The 16,851-nt window shown below is 58.3% G+C and overlaps 1 protein-coding gene across 2 annotated transcripts; it reads right to left on the bottom strand.

Annotated features, from left to right (window-relative positions):
• Nucleotides 1–576: 576 nt before the first annotated feature.
• Nucleotides 577–8,799, bottom strand: MRGPRF (MAS related GPR family member F). 2 transcript variants are annotated; one of them, XM_045893100.3, is made up of 3 exons: nt 8,168–8,799; nt 5,307–5,420; nt 577–2,460 (listed from the first exon to the last, which is right to left on the bottom strand). In XM_045893100.3, the coding sequence occupies exons 2-3, from the start codon at nt 5,352–5,354 to the stop codon at nt 1,477–1,479; spliced, it is 1,032 nt and encodes a 343-aa protein (XP_045749056.1). In that variant the 5' UTR covers nt 5,355–5,420; nt 8,168–8,799; the 3' UTR covers nt 577–1,476. The 2 variants fall into 2 exon arrangements, with proteins under 2 accessions (XP_045749056.1, XP_045749055.1); XM_045893099.3 differs by having other exon boundaries at nt 8,152–8,792.
• Between the last annotated feature and the right edge of the window lie 8,052 nt (nt 8,800–16,851).

Below are 16,851 nucleotides of genomic sequence, written 5' to 3'. Positions count from 1 at the left end.
AGTTGAGCTATCTCTGGAGGGGCTCCAGCTTATCGCTGGGCAATGGGGAGGTGCCAGGCTTAGGGAAGCCAGCCCCTGCCCCTGCCTCGGGGGTGGGGGGGGACAGAGAGGGGCATCCTGGACAGGTAGCAGTAGGAGAAGCAGCAGTCCCACCTAAGGACACACTGTGTTCCTTAGAGCAGGACCTGTATTAACCAGCATAAGGCCTGGCTCTGAGTAGGCATGATGAAAACTGTTTCCCAGGGGAGCTGGGGACCCTGAATGGGTGAGAAAGGGCATAGGCTTATCCCAACAGGACAGCGTGGCTGACCAGAGCTCCGTGAGGCAGAGAGGTGGATACCCTACCAGGAGAGGGAACACTCCAGAGGTATAGACGGGCCAGCCGGGAGAGGCAGCACCCCAGAGGTGTAGAGGGGTCAGCCAGGATCCGCCAGGAGAGGAGCACAAATGCGGGGGTACAGAGCAGGTTGGGTGGGTGGGGCCTAGCATGGAAAGCCTGCCGTCTGGGCTGCTCGTCGCTGCAGGGAGCCTCACTGTGGAACAGGTGCAGACAGGACAGAAGGCAGAAAGCCTTGCTCAGTGCACGATATAAAACGTTTATTGATACACATTTATTGTCTTTCATAAAACTCGCATTGGCTACACGGGGCCGCTGTGCTCGGAGGTGGGCTGGGGCAGCCAGGTAGAGCCAGTGCCCACTCTCGGGTGGGGGCTGGAGCCCAGAGACTCCTGGACAGTCGGCCAGGTTTCGAGGACCAGGCGCACAGCAGCGCGAACCCGCTCTGCGCTCCGGGAGGCTGCCCAGGGTCTGGCCGGCATGGAGTCAGAGGAGAGAGTGACCTGCCCCAGCTGGCCGAGGCCCCTTCCTGTCCAGCTGCTTGCCATGACCGTAAACTCCCCCGTTAGAATTACCAAAGGATTTGGGCAGGGACGTCGGGTGCAGAAAGACGGAACAGCAAGGCAGGTTCGCCAGAACGCTCTTCCAGATAGCACCGTGTGTTCAGGTTGGCTCGCCAATACTGCCTCGGGGGGTGGAACGGAGGGAACAGGGACCCTGACGGGGGTGAAGCGGCTGCCCCAAGGGGCGGTGGTGCGGGCTGCGTCATTTTTAAGGAGGGCTGATTGAAAGGGGCAGGAGGTGGACGGGGATGGGTGATCCCTCCCTCCTCTCCTTTTGACCAGCCTGGGAGGAGGAGGAGCCCCACCCCCTGGGGCCACTTCCAAACCATGGACCTCTGGCCACGGAGGAGAATGGCTGGGGGGGCCTGGCCGGGCCAGGGGGCCTGTGTGCAGGTGGCTGCTCCGGCTCCCGGCCGGCCACCCCTAGAGCCTCCAGCCCACGGAGAAGGAGGCGTGAGGGGCGGGAAGCAGACTTTCCTCCTTGCACTCGGGCGCCAGGGCAGCTGCCCAGCTCCTGTCCTGCAGCAGAGGGTCTCTGGAGGCCACAGCCCCTGCCACCCTCCCGGTGCTAGCCTCTCAGGCGGCGTTCCCAGAGGGGCACTGCATCTCCATGGTGGCCGTGTTGGGCGTGCCGCCCCCGGCCTCCCCCAGCTCGGCGCCGTCTCGCAGGGCCCGCTGGAAGACCACCCTGAGAGGCTCCCACAGCCGCTGTGACTTGTCCCTTCCGGCCAGGAAGTAGACGACGGGCTTGGTGCTGCTGTGAATGCAGATGCATAGGTCGGTGACGTACTCGGGGAAGGGGGCTGGGATCTGGAAGACCCAAAAGAGGAACCAGTCGATCCCTAAGTAGATGGAGGACACGAGGAAAACGGAGACCATGGCCAGGATGACGTGGTTGAGCTTGGCAGAGCGCTGGCGCCGCCGGGCCCGGCATTCCACGTGCAGGATGAGCACCAGGCAGGGCAGCACCATGAGTGGGCAGAAGATAAGGAAAAGCAGGATGCCCAGGAAGGCGTCCATGGGCCTGCAGGCCCCGCCGGAGGCCCGGTGGGCCAGGAACACACAGAAGTAGTTGTGGATGCTGGTGACCAGGAGCGACAGGGTCCAGAGCAGGGCACACACCACGGCCGACAGGCGCTTGGGCCGACGGCGCCAGTACCAGACGGGGAAGATGACCGACAGGCAGCGCTCCAAGCTGACGGCGGGCAGGAGGCTCACGCCGGACACAAACGTGCAGAGTCCCACGATCCTGCACACGGCGCGGACATAGTCGGCGAACGTGCCCAGGAAGCCGCCCGTGTTCAGGACGGAGAACACAGCCTTGCTGAAGAGGTAGCCGATGTCGGCGCCGGCCAGGTGCAGGAAGTAGACAGAGAAGGGGCTCCTCTTGATGGAGAAGCCGAAAAACCAGAGGACCAGCCCGTTGCCCACGAGGCCGCACAGACAGAGGAGCAGGAAGATGTAGTTCATGACGGCGGGCGGAGGCAGCATGGTGATCTGCTCAATGGTCAGGAAGCCACGGCTGTAGAGCTCGGGCGCCTCACTCACGTCGGGACACATCTGTGCAGGTGCAGAGGGGAGACACTTGTGATGTGGGCTGGGCCCCACCCCTAAACCTGCACCTGTGTCCAGGCTGGTCACAGGCTGGTAGAGTCACTGGCTCTGGAACAATGAACTGGCTGTAGCTAGAGCAGAAGACACCCTTGCTCCCACATAGTGCCACGACTCTGTGTCCCCGAGTCTGCAGCTAGCGGCCTAGAGGAGTGACAGCGAAAACAGTCCCTAACAAAGGCCCGGGACTGCCCACCTGTCAGAACGGACTCTGGTCAAAAGGCGTCCGTGTCCTGAACGATACGGAACAACGGAGGAACCTTTCCAGGTTGAAGGAGCATGGAGAGCCGTGGCCAATAAATGCGAGGCTGCATCCTAGATTTTAGAGTGGCCCTACAGGTTGCTGTGAAGGATATTAGCGGGGTGGTGGGGAAATGTGCGTCCGGACTGGGTATCCTCGTACTGCACCAACGTTAGATTTTCTGAGTAGGAAGATGCACTGCTGCCCTGTACTGGAAGTCCTTGTTCTTAGAAGGCCCAGGCAGTTTGGGGGCAAAAGGGCTTGGTGTCTGCAGTTTACTTTCCAACAGTTCCGGGAAAGAGTCTATCATGAGACGCATAGAGAGAGCACAGGCAGCAAAGCCTACCAGCTGGTGAAGGACACGCACATCTGCACGGCGCTGTCCTTGCAAAGTTTCTGTACATTTGCCATTTTTCACACCAAAATGTGAAAATACTTATTTAAAAAATAGAATAAAGTTATTGATTGGAAAAAGTGGACCCTGGTCCTAACTGGAGTGGGAGGTGGTCCCATAGTGGGATCAGAGAGACCTGGGGACTGAGAGACGGTCCCTTGCAGGGCCAGCGTGACCCTGAGTCTCTGGGTCATGAGGGATCTGGATGTGGCCCCGGGCCCCCCTGGGGAGGGGGAGTCTCTTGGGGAAGCACTCTGATACTTGAACAATCTATCTGACTGACCGAGTGCACTGGGCTAAGTATCTTGCCTGTAAATTCTGGGCTGGGGATAAATGCGTGAAGGTGGACCAGGTGCAAGAAATGGGGCTGTTGGGGGGGTGCAAACTGGAGAGCACCTATCCTGAGTGAAGTGGGCAGCTGCTCTGCTCCAGCTGGTGGGTGCTGCGGGGCAGGAGGGTGGGCAGTTGAAACGGGACCGTGGGCTGAGTGGCCCGTCATCCTTCCCCCCCCCTCCCCAGAGAAGCCAGAACCCTAGATTGTTATGTGAACTACCCTGATCTTTAAATGTTCACATTTAAAAAACATTGTGTGGGCCAAACATAACACATCTACGAGCTGGATTCATTCTCAGGCTGTCATTTTGACCTCCCATTCCAAGCAACAAGGCTGCCCAGAGCACTGTCACTCCCCTCCCTCAGCCTGGCAGACATCACTAGTCCGTCCCAGCACTCCTTCCCACAGAACCTGAACCTGACACACACCCCCTAGCCCCCCCTCCCCCGCCAGCTTAAGGCTGGGTATCGATTCCCATTGCTCATGACTCTCCCCAAAAGAAAACAAACGGAAAGGTTCTTGAGGCTGGAACATTCCGCCACCTTCCAGATGGCCCCCAGCTTTGCCAGATACCCCATAACGGTGGGGGGGGCTTCTGTCAAGGGAGTCTGCAAGCAGAGACTGGAGGTATTGGCCAAACTTTGGGGAGACTGTGAGGTCAGGGCAAGCACATTAAGAGGGTCCTATTCATCACCCATCATCTTCTAGGCACATTTATTGGCTCAGCCTCTCTGTCTGTCAACCCCCAAGCCCCTTAGCTTGCTGTTTCCTCAGCCTTTCCTGTTGGTGGCTTTGACCACTCCAGGCCACAGAGCAGCAGTCCACAAGACCCAGTGCCCAGACAAGCCCACGCTTAGGGATCACTCAGAGCTCCTCACAGGCTGGAAAAAGTCTGCAATCCCCTCCTCGGAGTCAGAGCGGGAGGGCTGGGTGAGTCACGGGGCGTGTAGCTGCCCTCCCCAGCCACATACCGCCTTGTAAAATGCCTGCTCTGGAGCCTGGCCCCCCTCCCTGGGCTGTCTTTTCTCTGGGGATTTCTGGAGACTTCTCCCCAGCCGGTCCCGTCTCTGCCTCCCGTGGTTGCTGCCCACAGTGGTCACTAAGGGAGAAGGCCAAGGGCTGCAGGCCCCAGGCAAGAGTCCAGGCTCTGTTCCCACCTCTGGGCTCATCCCAGTCTAGTTACCATGCTGTCGTGAGCCTCAGTTTCTTCAAATGTGGATGAGGTTGTACTAGATAAACTCAAAAGGTCCTTCCAGCTTGGAGAGGGTTTTGCCTGGGATTTAGAAGGGAACTCCAGAATTTTCGAGGAGCTCAGAGAAGTAGGGGGCTGGGAAGGGCAAAAGGGGTGGGTTGGCCAGACGCCTTGTCAGGGTCTTGGCCACGGCTGGTGCCTGAACATAAACTGTGACTACACAGTGTAGTCACGGGCGGGGGGGGGGGGGGGGTTGCCCAGAGCCAGCTGTGTTCCGTGGGGCCCACGACATCAGGGCCTCCTGGCAGGGCCTGGCCGTGGGACATAGCTGACCACCCATCTTGCAGGGGAGAGACGGAACGAGGCTGCTCAAGGTGCTAACAGCTCGCAGGGTGTGCACGGGGACGGGATTCGAGGCTGATGAGGACACTGGCGATCCGGGGGGGGGGGGGCCCTGGAACCAGTGCCAGGCCGCATAGCCCGGAGGGTCTTCTGCCCACCTATGAGTCCTGAGACGGAGGACGGGCATGGGTGGCAGAGGGCAGGGGGAGGAGATGCTGGGCTGAGCCTGCCTCTCCCTCCACACCCGGCCCCGCTGTGCCTGGAGCCCCCTCTGCTGCCTGATGGCACTTGCCTTGCTCCGGCTGCCAGGATGGGCCTCCCAGGAACAGTTCCCCGCCATCTCCAGGCCTGGCGAGTCCAGATTCCTCCCGGCTCTGCTCACCGTGGGCTGGCCCGCACACCTCCCCTGGCAAAGGCAGAAAGGGTCGCGTCAGGGCAGAGGTGTTTCCCACCCGCCCAGAAGGCCCCTCCACCTTCCAGATCCCTGCCCGTAGCCCCCACGGCTGTCCCCTTAGAGGAAAGGCAGGCAAGTAAGCAGCTGGCTCCCTCAGAGGGGGGGCTGTGCTGGGGGGGGCACAGGGACTGTCCTGCGGGGTCCAGGGTGGGTCACATCTGCACGCACTGCCCCCTCCTGGCTGGGCTCTGCATTCACCCCTTCACCACGCGCAGCAGCTTGGTCCAGCCCTGCGCTTGTAACCCGCTAAGGTGTCGGGTCTTTCCACAACAGGTGACTGCAAGGCGGGACAGCCTGGTCACCATCAGTACCACTGACACCACCATCAACGCCTGGGACCATGACTCCCAGCCGGGAGCTGGACACTGTGCCAGCCAGCCAATGGCTATCACCCCACTTGGTCCTCATTACCGGCTCCGAGGCAGGAATCATCATTCCCCTATGACAGGGGCTTCAGGGCTCAGGGAAGTGCAGCCACCTGCCCAGGGCCCCCCGTGGAAACAGCTGCGCCCACTGCCGTTTGGGAGATTTGCGTATCATTGAGCCCAGAGGGGCTGCCGAGGAAGAGCAGCTGGAGGGAGCCGGCCAGGAGGGCAGTGCGGCGCCCCGGCTCCGGGCTGGAGGACAGGCAAGCTGTACTCAGCTGGGACTGCATGTCAGGAGGCCTGGAAGGGGTGACGGCCCAGGGAGGGGGCAGCCCTGCCTGACGGACACTGCTCCATCCCGGCCAGGCAGAGCTCATTGGTGCACGTGCCCTGGGTCCCCTTGGAATGGACTCCTGTCCCCCAATCCGAGCCCTGCCCCAGCGGGCAAGCACCTAGCCCTCCTACTGTGCGGGCGGGGAAACTGAGGCCGAGCCGCGGGCCGCTGGCCCTGCCCTCCTCCCGGAGGGAATGCTGGGCTACTCGGCTGGCCTCCCCCAGAATTCCTTCCCGGCCCGCGTGGCCGTGTGTCCCTCCGCACCCCCAGCCGGGGCGGGACGGAGGCAGGCGCGCCGGTCCTCAGGCGGGGAAGGGTGGCCAGCCGCGGCCTTGCTCCACTCCCGGCCCAGCTGCCCAGAGCGTCCTTCGGGCCCACGCTCGCGCAGCGTGGTGTGGGCGAGTGTGCGTGCGCGCCTGGCGTGTGGATCCCAGCGCGGCATGCAATGACAGCGGGGCAGCACTGGGCCGCAGGTGGCTGTCCTCGGGGTGGGAGCCCTTGTGCCCCGGAGGAAGCGGGCGAGTCCGGTGTGCGTGCGTGTGTGCGTGCAGAGAGCAGCTGGCTCTAGTGTGTGCCTAGAGCCCCACACCCCCTCCGTCCTCATCTTGACTCCAGCTGGGCCACTGTCCCCAGGGCCTCGGACAGGCCTTACCTGCTCGCTGGGGCTTGCCCAAGATCTCCCCTGCCGGCCAGCTACCGGCTTCTCCCCCATCCTTGCTGGTCCCTTCTGCCCCCCACTCACAATGCTCCCACTCTACTTGGTGGTCCTGGTTGTACACCACCCCTAGGCCTGGGCTCTTGGGGATGTCCTGACTGTGAGCCTTGCCCTTTCTCTTCAGCCAAGCTAGACCCCCCAGTACCCAGATGCCCCCCAAGGGCAGCCAGCTGGGGCCAGGCACCAAGTAAGGGCCCCGAGCTCACCTCTGCTGATTGCTTCCCTGGGTGGGGGACCCTAGGGTGTCTCTGAGCTCTCCTCCTGTCCTGCCAAGGCTCCTGCACTCATGCAGAGATCTAGAAGCCAAGGGAGCCCCAGATGGGCCTGAGAAGACACATGTGTGACATGTGTGTGTGGCATGTGTGCGAGCATGGGTGAGTGTGTGCGCTCCTCGGGTTGGGATCTGGCTTCTAATACCGCAGACCAAAAAAAAAGCTGTCAGCTCCGTGCACTCCTGACCCTCCCTTCGAAGCACCAGGCCTCCAAGGGCTCCGGCCACCTGTCCGCCTCCTCTCCTTTCACCCCACCCTTCCACAACCCAGCCCCACACTGGCTGGGGGCACGTGAGGCTGTACTCCAGGAGGCCCAGGTGGGCACAGACTGCAAGCCCCCAGCCCGTCTTCCTGGCCCCTCTCCTCCCAGCTGTCACCGGCCTGCCCCCCACCAAGGGAGGCTGCATTTCCCGTTCCAGGGCCCGGGTGCCCTGCTCACAGCTCGGCTGGAAGAGGCTAATCTGGGGACAGCGGGGGCCGTCTGCGGGGGACAGGGTGGGATGCAGCTGCTCCTCCTCCCGTGCCCGAGCTCAGCGCCCCTGCAGGCTAGACAAGCGGGCCACACCGCTGGCATGCCTGCCCACCCTGGGAGCCATCTCTCCGCGCTTGGGACGCTGCCGGCTGGGTGTTGCCCTCCGCCCTTCCAGAAAGCAGGCTTGGACGGCTGGCGCGGGTGGGGTTAGGGACAGAGGGGGAGCGCCCCCACCCCTGCCAGGAGACCAGAGCAGGAGTTGGACGTAGAGGACAGTGTGGGGGTCAGGCACTGCCAGAATGCAGGGCCTGCCAGCCAGGACGGGGCCTCTCAGAGCCACAGGAGTGTGCCCGAGTCCTCTCTGGAGCCCCAGGTTTCCTGCTCGCTGCCACGTGATTTCTGGGGGCCGAGTGCTCTGACAGCGCCCACCTCGTTCTCCCCCCCCCCCCCCCCGCCTGGCCTTCTCCCTGCAGCCCTGCTTGCCAGAACGCCCTCCCCTGGGCCCCAGGGCCCCCATGCAGCTACCTGCAGCTGTCCTGACCTTCCGAGGTCTTGTCCGCGGAGCTCGACACCCGCCTCTGGCCGCGGATCCCCAGGGCAGCAGGCCAGCACAGAGCACCGCCTGGAGCCTCGGGAAAGGCGAGCTCAGAGCCGAGGACAGCCCCTGCCTGCCCGCCTGCCTGCGGAGGAGATGGCTTGGGGAGCAGAACCCGCCCCAAACCCAATTCCAGGCCCAGAGGGAGGGGGAAGGGGAGGAGGAGGGGAGGAGGGGCTGAGCCAGAGCCGGGATGAAGCTTCGGGAAGGAATGCCCCGCTCAGGAGCCCCCCCGCCCCCAGCCTCACTGGGAGCTCATCTCCCTGCCTGGTGACGTCGTGTTGGCCGGAGCACCGCTGCCGGAGTCCAGCTGTTAATCTCCCTCCGTCCTGCAGCTCCTCGGGGCTGCCCTGGAGAAAGCACTGGGCTGTGCACTTGCTTGGTTCCTTCCTTCTGCTCCCACTGGGTATTTCGGGGCGCGCAGGCCCGGGAGGGGCAAGTCCCCACCTGGTTGTTGAAATGTGTTCAGGGGCTGTTACGGAGAAGCCAGGACGAGGTGGGGGCTCCATGGAGGGGCAGTTGCAGGCACTTAGGAGAGGTAGGCTGAGCAGCGGGACAGCAGTGCCACCCAGGGGCCACCCCATCCCCCTTCCCACCTGGAATCTGCCCAGGGCCCCCTGCCGGCGTATGGAACCAAGAACCCCCTTTCCCCGGCCCTAATAGCAATCGGATGGCGCAAGTGGAAAATCACAGCGCTTGCCTGGGGGGTGCGCGGTTGGCGGGCTGTGCGTGCCTGCTCCGCGGGGGATGAGTCAGGCTTCCCCCCTACCCTGTGAGCCTTCTCAGGGTCCTGGGGCAGTGGGCCAAAGCCTGAAAGGGGATGCAAGAGCCCCAGGGGTGGCTGTGAGGATGGGGGTGGTGAGGAGTGGCTTCCCAGGGAGCCACCCCGGAAGCCCCCACCCCGCCCTGCGTCAACTTTCTCATGGCCCAGGGACCCCAAGGGAATTCCCCTCAGTGCTTTCCCTGTGGGAGCAAATGGTGCCCAGATTGGGGGTGGGGTGGGCATCTGGAAGAGAACCCAGAAATAGAGCTTCCCTTGCACCTGCCCCGGGAGCTCCAGGCCTCTGGCCCCTGGAGGAACCCGATGTCCCTGCCCAAGTGCAAATCTCAGAGTGGATTTGCTCCCCGCAGGGTCCAGCTGGTCTTCTCGGGCTGTTGTTTTTAGGGAGAGTGTGAGGAGCGGGCTCTAGGATGCTGAAGCTCATGGCCACACCCAGGACTGAGAGAGAGGCTGGGCAGGGAGCAGGCAGTGGGCGGTGACCCTCCCCTCCTCTCCAGGGCAGGCCAGCTGGGGCCCAGCTGGGCTGCTTGTTTACATGGGGAGGCCAGGGGGAGGGGGGAGGCTGGGGGAGGCCGAATCCAGGCAAGTTCCAAGTGTAATTGCATTTGGACACTTAAAAGGAATCGTGTGAAGTGGGCAGAGGCTCCGAAGTCCACGCCTTATTTGGTCTGGAAATCTGTTTCTTTCAAAACTAATGAGAGGTGCTTGTAAATGGGAATGCCATCCTTGGCCTGTGTTTGCTGGGTCTCCTTGCCACCCAGCGTCCCCACGTGGAGCAGCATGTCGCGGCTGTGGGGGACAGGTCTGGAGGCCGGGCTCCTGCAGGGACAGTGAGAGAGCCCCAGCTGGGCTGGTGAAACCACGGCCGCAGGCTCTGTGTGTGGGCCTGGTGGCATTCACCCACTCGTGCCCGCCCTCCCGCCACAAGGTGTAGGACTCCGTGATGAGGTGACATGGCCACAGTCCCTGCTCCCTCACATCCTGTCCTCATGCTCTGACCTGCCACCACCCTGCCCTCTTCCCAGTAGAGAGGAGCTTTGTTTTTAATTGTCCCCTGCCGTGGGCCCTGCCACACCCCACCCCACCCCACACCCCCTCCCGAGGGTGCAGGCCAGGACCTCCCTCTGCTGGGGCCCTTAGGGGGCAGGAGGCAGGTTCTGGCGGGCTAGCTCCTGACAGGGCCCTTCTGGGGTCCCCCATTGCCCTGCTGCTCTTGGATGAGGGGCAGGGTGTGGAACAGCCCTTCCGTGGACCCTCCGACTCCGTGAGGTCGCACAGCCCCCGAGGGAGTATTTACTGAGCATATGGGCCCCCGGCTGATGAACCGGACAGTCTCTCCCCTCGGGGAGTGGAAATTGGGCAGGGCGGCTCGGAATCAGATGACCCAAACACGTGTAAAACCACACCTGGACAGGAGGCCAGGTCGATCAGGACGGCTTCTCTGAGGAGGGGACGATGGAGCCCATGGGAATGTCAGGCAGGAGTGGCTCTGGTGAGAAGGGGACAGGAGGCATCCCCAGCAGAGGAAATGGCACGAGCAAAGGCCCTGGGGCAGGGAGGCTTGCGGCATAGGTGAGTTGGGGTAGATGAGACCCCAGCCACCAGGCAGCTCTGAACAGCCCCTCCGGGCCCAGGACCTGGCCCTCCTTGTGCTGACCTCAGCTTTCTACTGCCATTTGTGCCATGTGCTCGGAGGACAGGTGCAGGGCTGACAGTGACAACCACAGCTGCCTCTTCCTGCGTCCTGTGAGCCAGGGCCTGCCTCAGTTCCACCATTCAGTCCTCACAGCATCGCCCGTTTTACAGATTCGTTCAACATGTACAGACTGAGCACGTACCTTGCCAGGCACTGTGCTAGGCTCTGGGAACCCACTGATGAATGAGACAGATAGTGATCCCTGCCTACAAGGTGCCCGGATCCTGGAAATGAGGAAACTGAGGCCCAAGGAGCAACTCTGTGTTTCCCTTGGACACCCGCACCCCCGCTGCAGGACCTGAGCTGGGGGCGGGGTCCGCCTCATCTCTGCATCCCCAGCACTAAGCATGGAGGTGTCGGGATAGGAGGGGAGGTCCAGAGCCCTGGGATCTAGTCCTGGCTTTGCCTCTGATGAACTGAGACAACTGGGCCTCGGTTTCCCCAGTTGTACCATGGAGCGGTGGTGGGGGACTGGATGATACCTCTGCTCCGCGCCCATGCTCACCTTCACTCCAGCTCTACTAGGCTAGTTCTTCTCTTTTCTCAGCAGGGCTACTGAGATACAATTTGCATACCAAACAGTTCACTTTAAAGTGCACAGTGGTTTTAGTATATTTGCAGAGTGTGCACCCATCACCACAATCTCACTAGGGAACATTCTAGTCACCCCCAAAAGAAACCTGGTACCCGTGAGCAGTCACTCCACATCCCCCTCTCCAGCCCCTGGTGGCCACAAATCTACTGTCTGTCTTCATGGATTTGCCTGTTCTGGACATTTCGTAGAAACGGAATCACACACATAGTGGTTTTAGTATCTTGTTTATTCCACTCAGTAAAAGTCTTCAAGCTTCATCCACGTGGCACATGCCAGTGCTGTGTCCCTTTTTATGGTGATAGGCTGGTTCCTTAGGACCCTGTGCTCTAGGACCTCTTCTCTTCTACTTCACTAAGATCCTCCAGGAGACAAGGCCAGTGTAGGCTTGGTCAGCATCTCCCAGGTTAATCCCTTCGCCCTTTTGCTTTCAGCTCTGGAGATTAAAAAAAGGTCTCTCCGAGGTCTAGCTGGCTTTCCTGATGGGCAAGGGTGAGTGGGGCCCCCTCCTCCTCCACTCTCCCCCTTCTCCAACCAGGTTGGACCATCGGTGATGGAAAGTGCATCTCGGGAATCTATGCAGAGGCCTACATTCTCCTTTGTCCTGCATGTGGGAGATTATTCATTTGTTCATTCATGCATTCATTCATCCACCCATCCATCCATCCATCCACCTATCCATCCATCCACCCATCCATCCATCCACCCACCTATCCATCTATCCACCCATCCTTCAATCCACCCATCCCTCCATCCACCCATCCATCCATCCACCCATCCCTCCATCCACCCATCCCTCCATCCACCCATCCATCATCCACACACTACCCATCTTCCATCCATCATTCATCATCTGTCCACCCATCATCCATCCACTCACCCATCCATCCATCCACTCATCCATCCATCCATCGATCCACCCATCCACTCATCCATCTATCCACCCATCCACTCACCCATCCATCTACCCATCCATCTATCCATCCATTCACCCATCCATCCATCCACCCATCATCCATCCATCATTCATCATCCATCAACCCATCATCCATCCACCCACCCATCCATCATCTACACACTACCCATCTTCCATCCATCATTCATCATCCATCCACCTGTCATCCACCCACTCACCCATCCATTCATCCATCCATCCATCCATCCACTCATCCATCCATCCACCCATCCATCCATCCACCCATCCATCCATCCACCCATCCACCCATCCATCCATCCACCCATCCATCTATCCATCCATCCATCCACTCATCCACCCATCCATCCATCCATCCACCCATCCATCCTTCCATCCACCCATCCATCCATCCACCCATCCATCTATCATCCACACACCACCCATCATCCATCCATCATTCATCATCCATCCACCCATCATCCATCCATCCATCCATTCTCATCTACATTTAACACATATTTACTGAACACCAACAATGGTGCCGGGAAGAAATAGTGGATAAACCAGAACAGGAGGAGGGGAAGGTAGCTGATAAAAGAAACAAATGAACACAAGAATTCCAACTGAGATCCATGCAATGCGGAGAATGAACAAGGATGGTGATAGAGAATGATATGGTGAGAGGGTGGGGAGGTGTGATGTAAGCCTAAAATTTTGACATCCTAATACCCAGGTCTGACAGTATGTGACCTTACAAAACAAAAGAGACTTCGCAGATGTGATAAGCTAAGGGTCTTGAGATGGGAGAAAATCCTGGATCATCTGGGTGAACCTGCATAATCACAAGGTCCTTATAAGAGGGAAGCAGGAGGCTCAGAGTGATGTGTGATCACTGGTGTTGGTGGGGAGAGGCGACTAATGAACAAGGTTGGATGAATATGAAAAGGGACCTTGAGCTAAGGAATGCAGGTGGCTCCTAAAGGTTGTAAAAGACAAGGAAATGGGGTCTCCCCTAGGTGCTCCAGAAGGGTCAGGCCCTGCCTCCTCCTTGGTGTTATGTTTCTGATCCCTGGAAGTAAAAGAGAATAAATATTTGTTGTTTTAAGCTTCTGATTTTGTGGTCCTTTGTTGCATCAGCCATCCAGAAGTAATACAAGTTGTAGGCAGCACTGGAAGCTTTTTCTGCTTGAGTGAGACCTGTAGCATCCAGGATAAGAACAGCAGGTGCAAAGGCCCTGAGGTAGTAAGGATTTGGTGTGTTAGCAGAACAGAAAGGGTGGCTGGGGGGTGGGACTGTGAAGGTGTGTGCAATGAGGCTGGGGAGGTGGGTGCTGCCTCTAGCCCCCTGCCAGCCCAGGTGAAGTGCTGCCTCCTGGAGCCCAAAGTCAGGATGCTTGCAGGCAGAGCATCTTGGCCAGTTTCCCATATTTCCAGCTGGATACTCTCTGCCTAGTTTCCAGTTCCTCACTTCCCTAGGGCTCAGAAATTTCCCAACTGCGTCCACTTCTCTCTCTCCCCCATCGCCTGGACTCGGGGCAGGATTCTGACAACTCTGGTCCAGCCTCCCCTGTGACCTCCCCTCCACTTTAACTATACTTAACATTTTGGGGCAGTGTAAGTAGTTGACTTGGGTGATGGTCCCAGGAAACACTACAAGGAGGTGGGGAAGTGAGCCAGGGAGGAAAGGAGTCATGAGAATACCCCACCTTGTTTGAGGGGGTGTAGTCTTTAGCCCACCATGGCCTCAGTCGCCATCATTGGGTTATTGTGACAATGGACACCTGCAGACCCAGGCAGGAGCCTAGGGTGGGTGGCTGGAGGGTTGAGGAGACAGGCTGAGGCCAGCAGTCAAGATGGCTGTCAGACCCTTGCGGGGACTGGGGTAAACCGACCCCTGATTTGGGCTAACAGGAGGCAGGGAGGCCAGAGATGACGTTGTACTAAGTCCCGAGGTCATGTTCTGCATTCCCATCAAGGCCGGCCATAAGTGCATGTGTACAAATACAATGGGAGTGTGTCTTGGTGCCCACATCAAACTGGTTACGGTTTTCCCTGGGACTAGTGCAAAATCGCAGCGTTGTTCTCAGGTCTGGGTGAGCTGCTGTCTTCTGTTTATGGGAGGCCATGGTTCCTAAACTTTCTGGCACAAATAGCTATTTTCCAGAGAAAACTCAAGACTGTTTTGCTCCTGGTACATCTATTTGATCTGGAATTTCCCCTGAAGCCTGGTTCCATCTGCCGGCTGAACAGATCACCCTGATTGTGTGTGCGTGTGTGTGTGTTTCATTCTTTTTTTTTTTTTTAAGATTTATTTATATATTTTATTTTATTTTATTTTTTTAAAGATTTTATTTATTTATTTTAGAGACAGAGCACAAGAGGGGGGAGCGGGAGCGGGAGAAGCAGACTCCCTGCTGAGCAGGGAGCCCAATGCGGGACTCGATCCTGGGACTCCAGGATCATGACCTGAGCCGAAGGCAGTTGCTTAACCAACTGAGCCACCCAGGCGCCCCTATTTATATATTTTAGAGACAGAGAGAGAGCATGTGCAAGTGCAGGGAAGGGGGCGGGGCGGAGGGAGAGAGAAGCTCAAGCAGACTCCACGCCGAGCGTGGAGCCTGACACGGGGCTCGATCTCACGACCCTAAGACTGTGACCTGAGCTGAAACCAAGAGTTGGACACTTAACCAACTGCACCACCCAGGTGCCCCTCAAGTCATTCGTTTCTCTTCTTAAGTTTTAAATACCAGGATATTCAAAACATGGTGGTGAAATGCACCTAATGTAAAATTTGCCGCTTGGATCATTTTTAAGCGCATAGTTCTCTGGCATGAGGTACATTCACATGGTCGCACAATCATCACCACCCTCCGTCTCCAGAACTTTTTATCTTGCAAAACAGAAACCCTGTCTCCATTAACCATTCACCCTCCAGCCCCACCCTCCCCCTGGCACCCCTTGTCCTACTTCCTGTGGATTTCACGACTCTAGGGACCTCATAGAAGTGGAATCACATGGTATTTGTCCTTTTGTGACTGGCTTGTTTCACACGGCTTAGGGTCCTCAGGTCCATCTGTGTCATGGCCTGTGTCAGAATGTCCTTCCTTTTTAAGGCTGGTTACCGTTCCAGTGTAGGGACGGACCACATTTTGCCCATCCATTCGTTCACAGATAGACACGGTTTGCTCGCACGTTTTGGCTATTGCCGACCCTGCTGCTGTGAACACACCAAGTATCTCTTTGCAAATGTCTCTTTGAGACCCTGCTTTCAGTCCCTTTGGGGATATGCTGGATCCTATGGTAATCCGAGTTTGACGCTTTTGAGGACTCACTATGCTGTTTTCCGCCCCCCCAAAATCCCCCAAACAGTGCACAGTGGTGGCAGTTTCTCCACATCCTCGCCAACGCATGTCATTTCCCATTTTTTCCTAGCGGCCTCCTGATGGGGTGTGAGATGGAATCTCACTGTGGTGACCTATACTTAACTTCTGAACAAAGAAAACAGTACTATCCTTCTACCTAATAGAACCCAACTGTGCCTTAACAACCAAGGACACACCGACGCTCCTTCCAGAAGAGGAGATGCAAAGTCCTTTTGGCCCCTTATCCATCTCTGGGTGGTGTTCATTCCTTCTAGCTGAGCCACACTTCCTTCTGGATCTTGTAACTTGAATACTAGACGCTGGGCAGCCACTATGAACACATTTCCTATCAGCTAGAGCAGGAAGGGGAGAGGGGGAAAGAGCACATCCACACCCACAGCAGCCCTTGTTCCTGCAGCTCCAACGAAGCAGGTGAGACTTCCTTTTCCTCTATTCATCCCAGACCATTCCCTTGGCCCTCTGCGCTCATCTCAGCTTGTCTTGGTTCTTTGCCTGGCGGAGTGATCCAAACCTCCATCCCTGAAGGTTCCGTGCCATCAGGGGGCCTACCTCTCTTGGGTTGCTGGAGTTTCCCACACATGCATACCAGGACATGGGAGTTCTGAGAGTGCATTCTCCCAACTGCCTGGTAGGTCCCCCATTTCTGCTTGGAACCAGGACCAGTCATCCCAGACAGCAGAGTAAGCCCTTTCTTTGCCTCTTGGTTCTGAGCCTAGACTGCATCCTAGGGTCCTGCAAAGTATTGTCCCCCAGCCATTAAATGGCCATCCCTTCACTCAAAAATACTTAGGATGATGGGGAGCATGGCAAGACAGAGTTCAATGGGCAATAAGCCTACTGATATACTTCCTTTGTGGAGAAATGACTTCCTCAAACAGAAGCAGTGTTCTAGAACTTGTATAATGACCAAGGCATTCCCTTAAATCCATGGATGGTGACTGTCAGGATTCCTTGCTGGCAGAGAAGGCAAAATCACACCGAGAGCAAGTGGTTACTCCAGGAAAGACAGGTTGCTATCCCTTCCATGACAGAAGGGGTTCAGTGAAATCAGCCTGCCACTAAGTGGCTGGCTGTCCTCTGGGGAATGGCACTCTTTCCGGGGCGTCTGGCTCTCAGCCCTGGCTGAACTCTATCAGCTTTGCTGAGGGGAAGCCTGAGTTGCTGAGCTCATGCAAAGCAGGGCAGTTGAGGACACAGGCTGACCAACATCCAGACAAATCATCTGGTCCACCTGATTAATGGGAGCCTACTCCATGAAGCTG

Source organism: Mirounga angustirostris, unplaced genomic scaffold, assembly GCF_029215605.1.
Source record: "Mirounga angustirostris isolate CCGP_5_RB_7025 unplaced genomic scaffold, mMirAng1.0.hap1 SCAF_13, whole genome shotgun sequence".
Taxonomy (NCBI): Eukaryota; Metazoa; Chordata; class Mammalia; order Carnivora; family Phocidae; genus Mirounga; species Mirounga angustirostris.
This window is presented reverse-complemented; position numbering and strand designations above follow the sequence as displayed.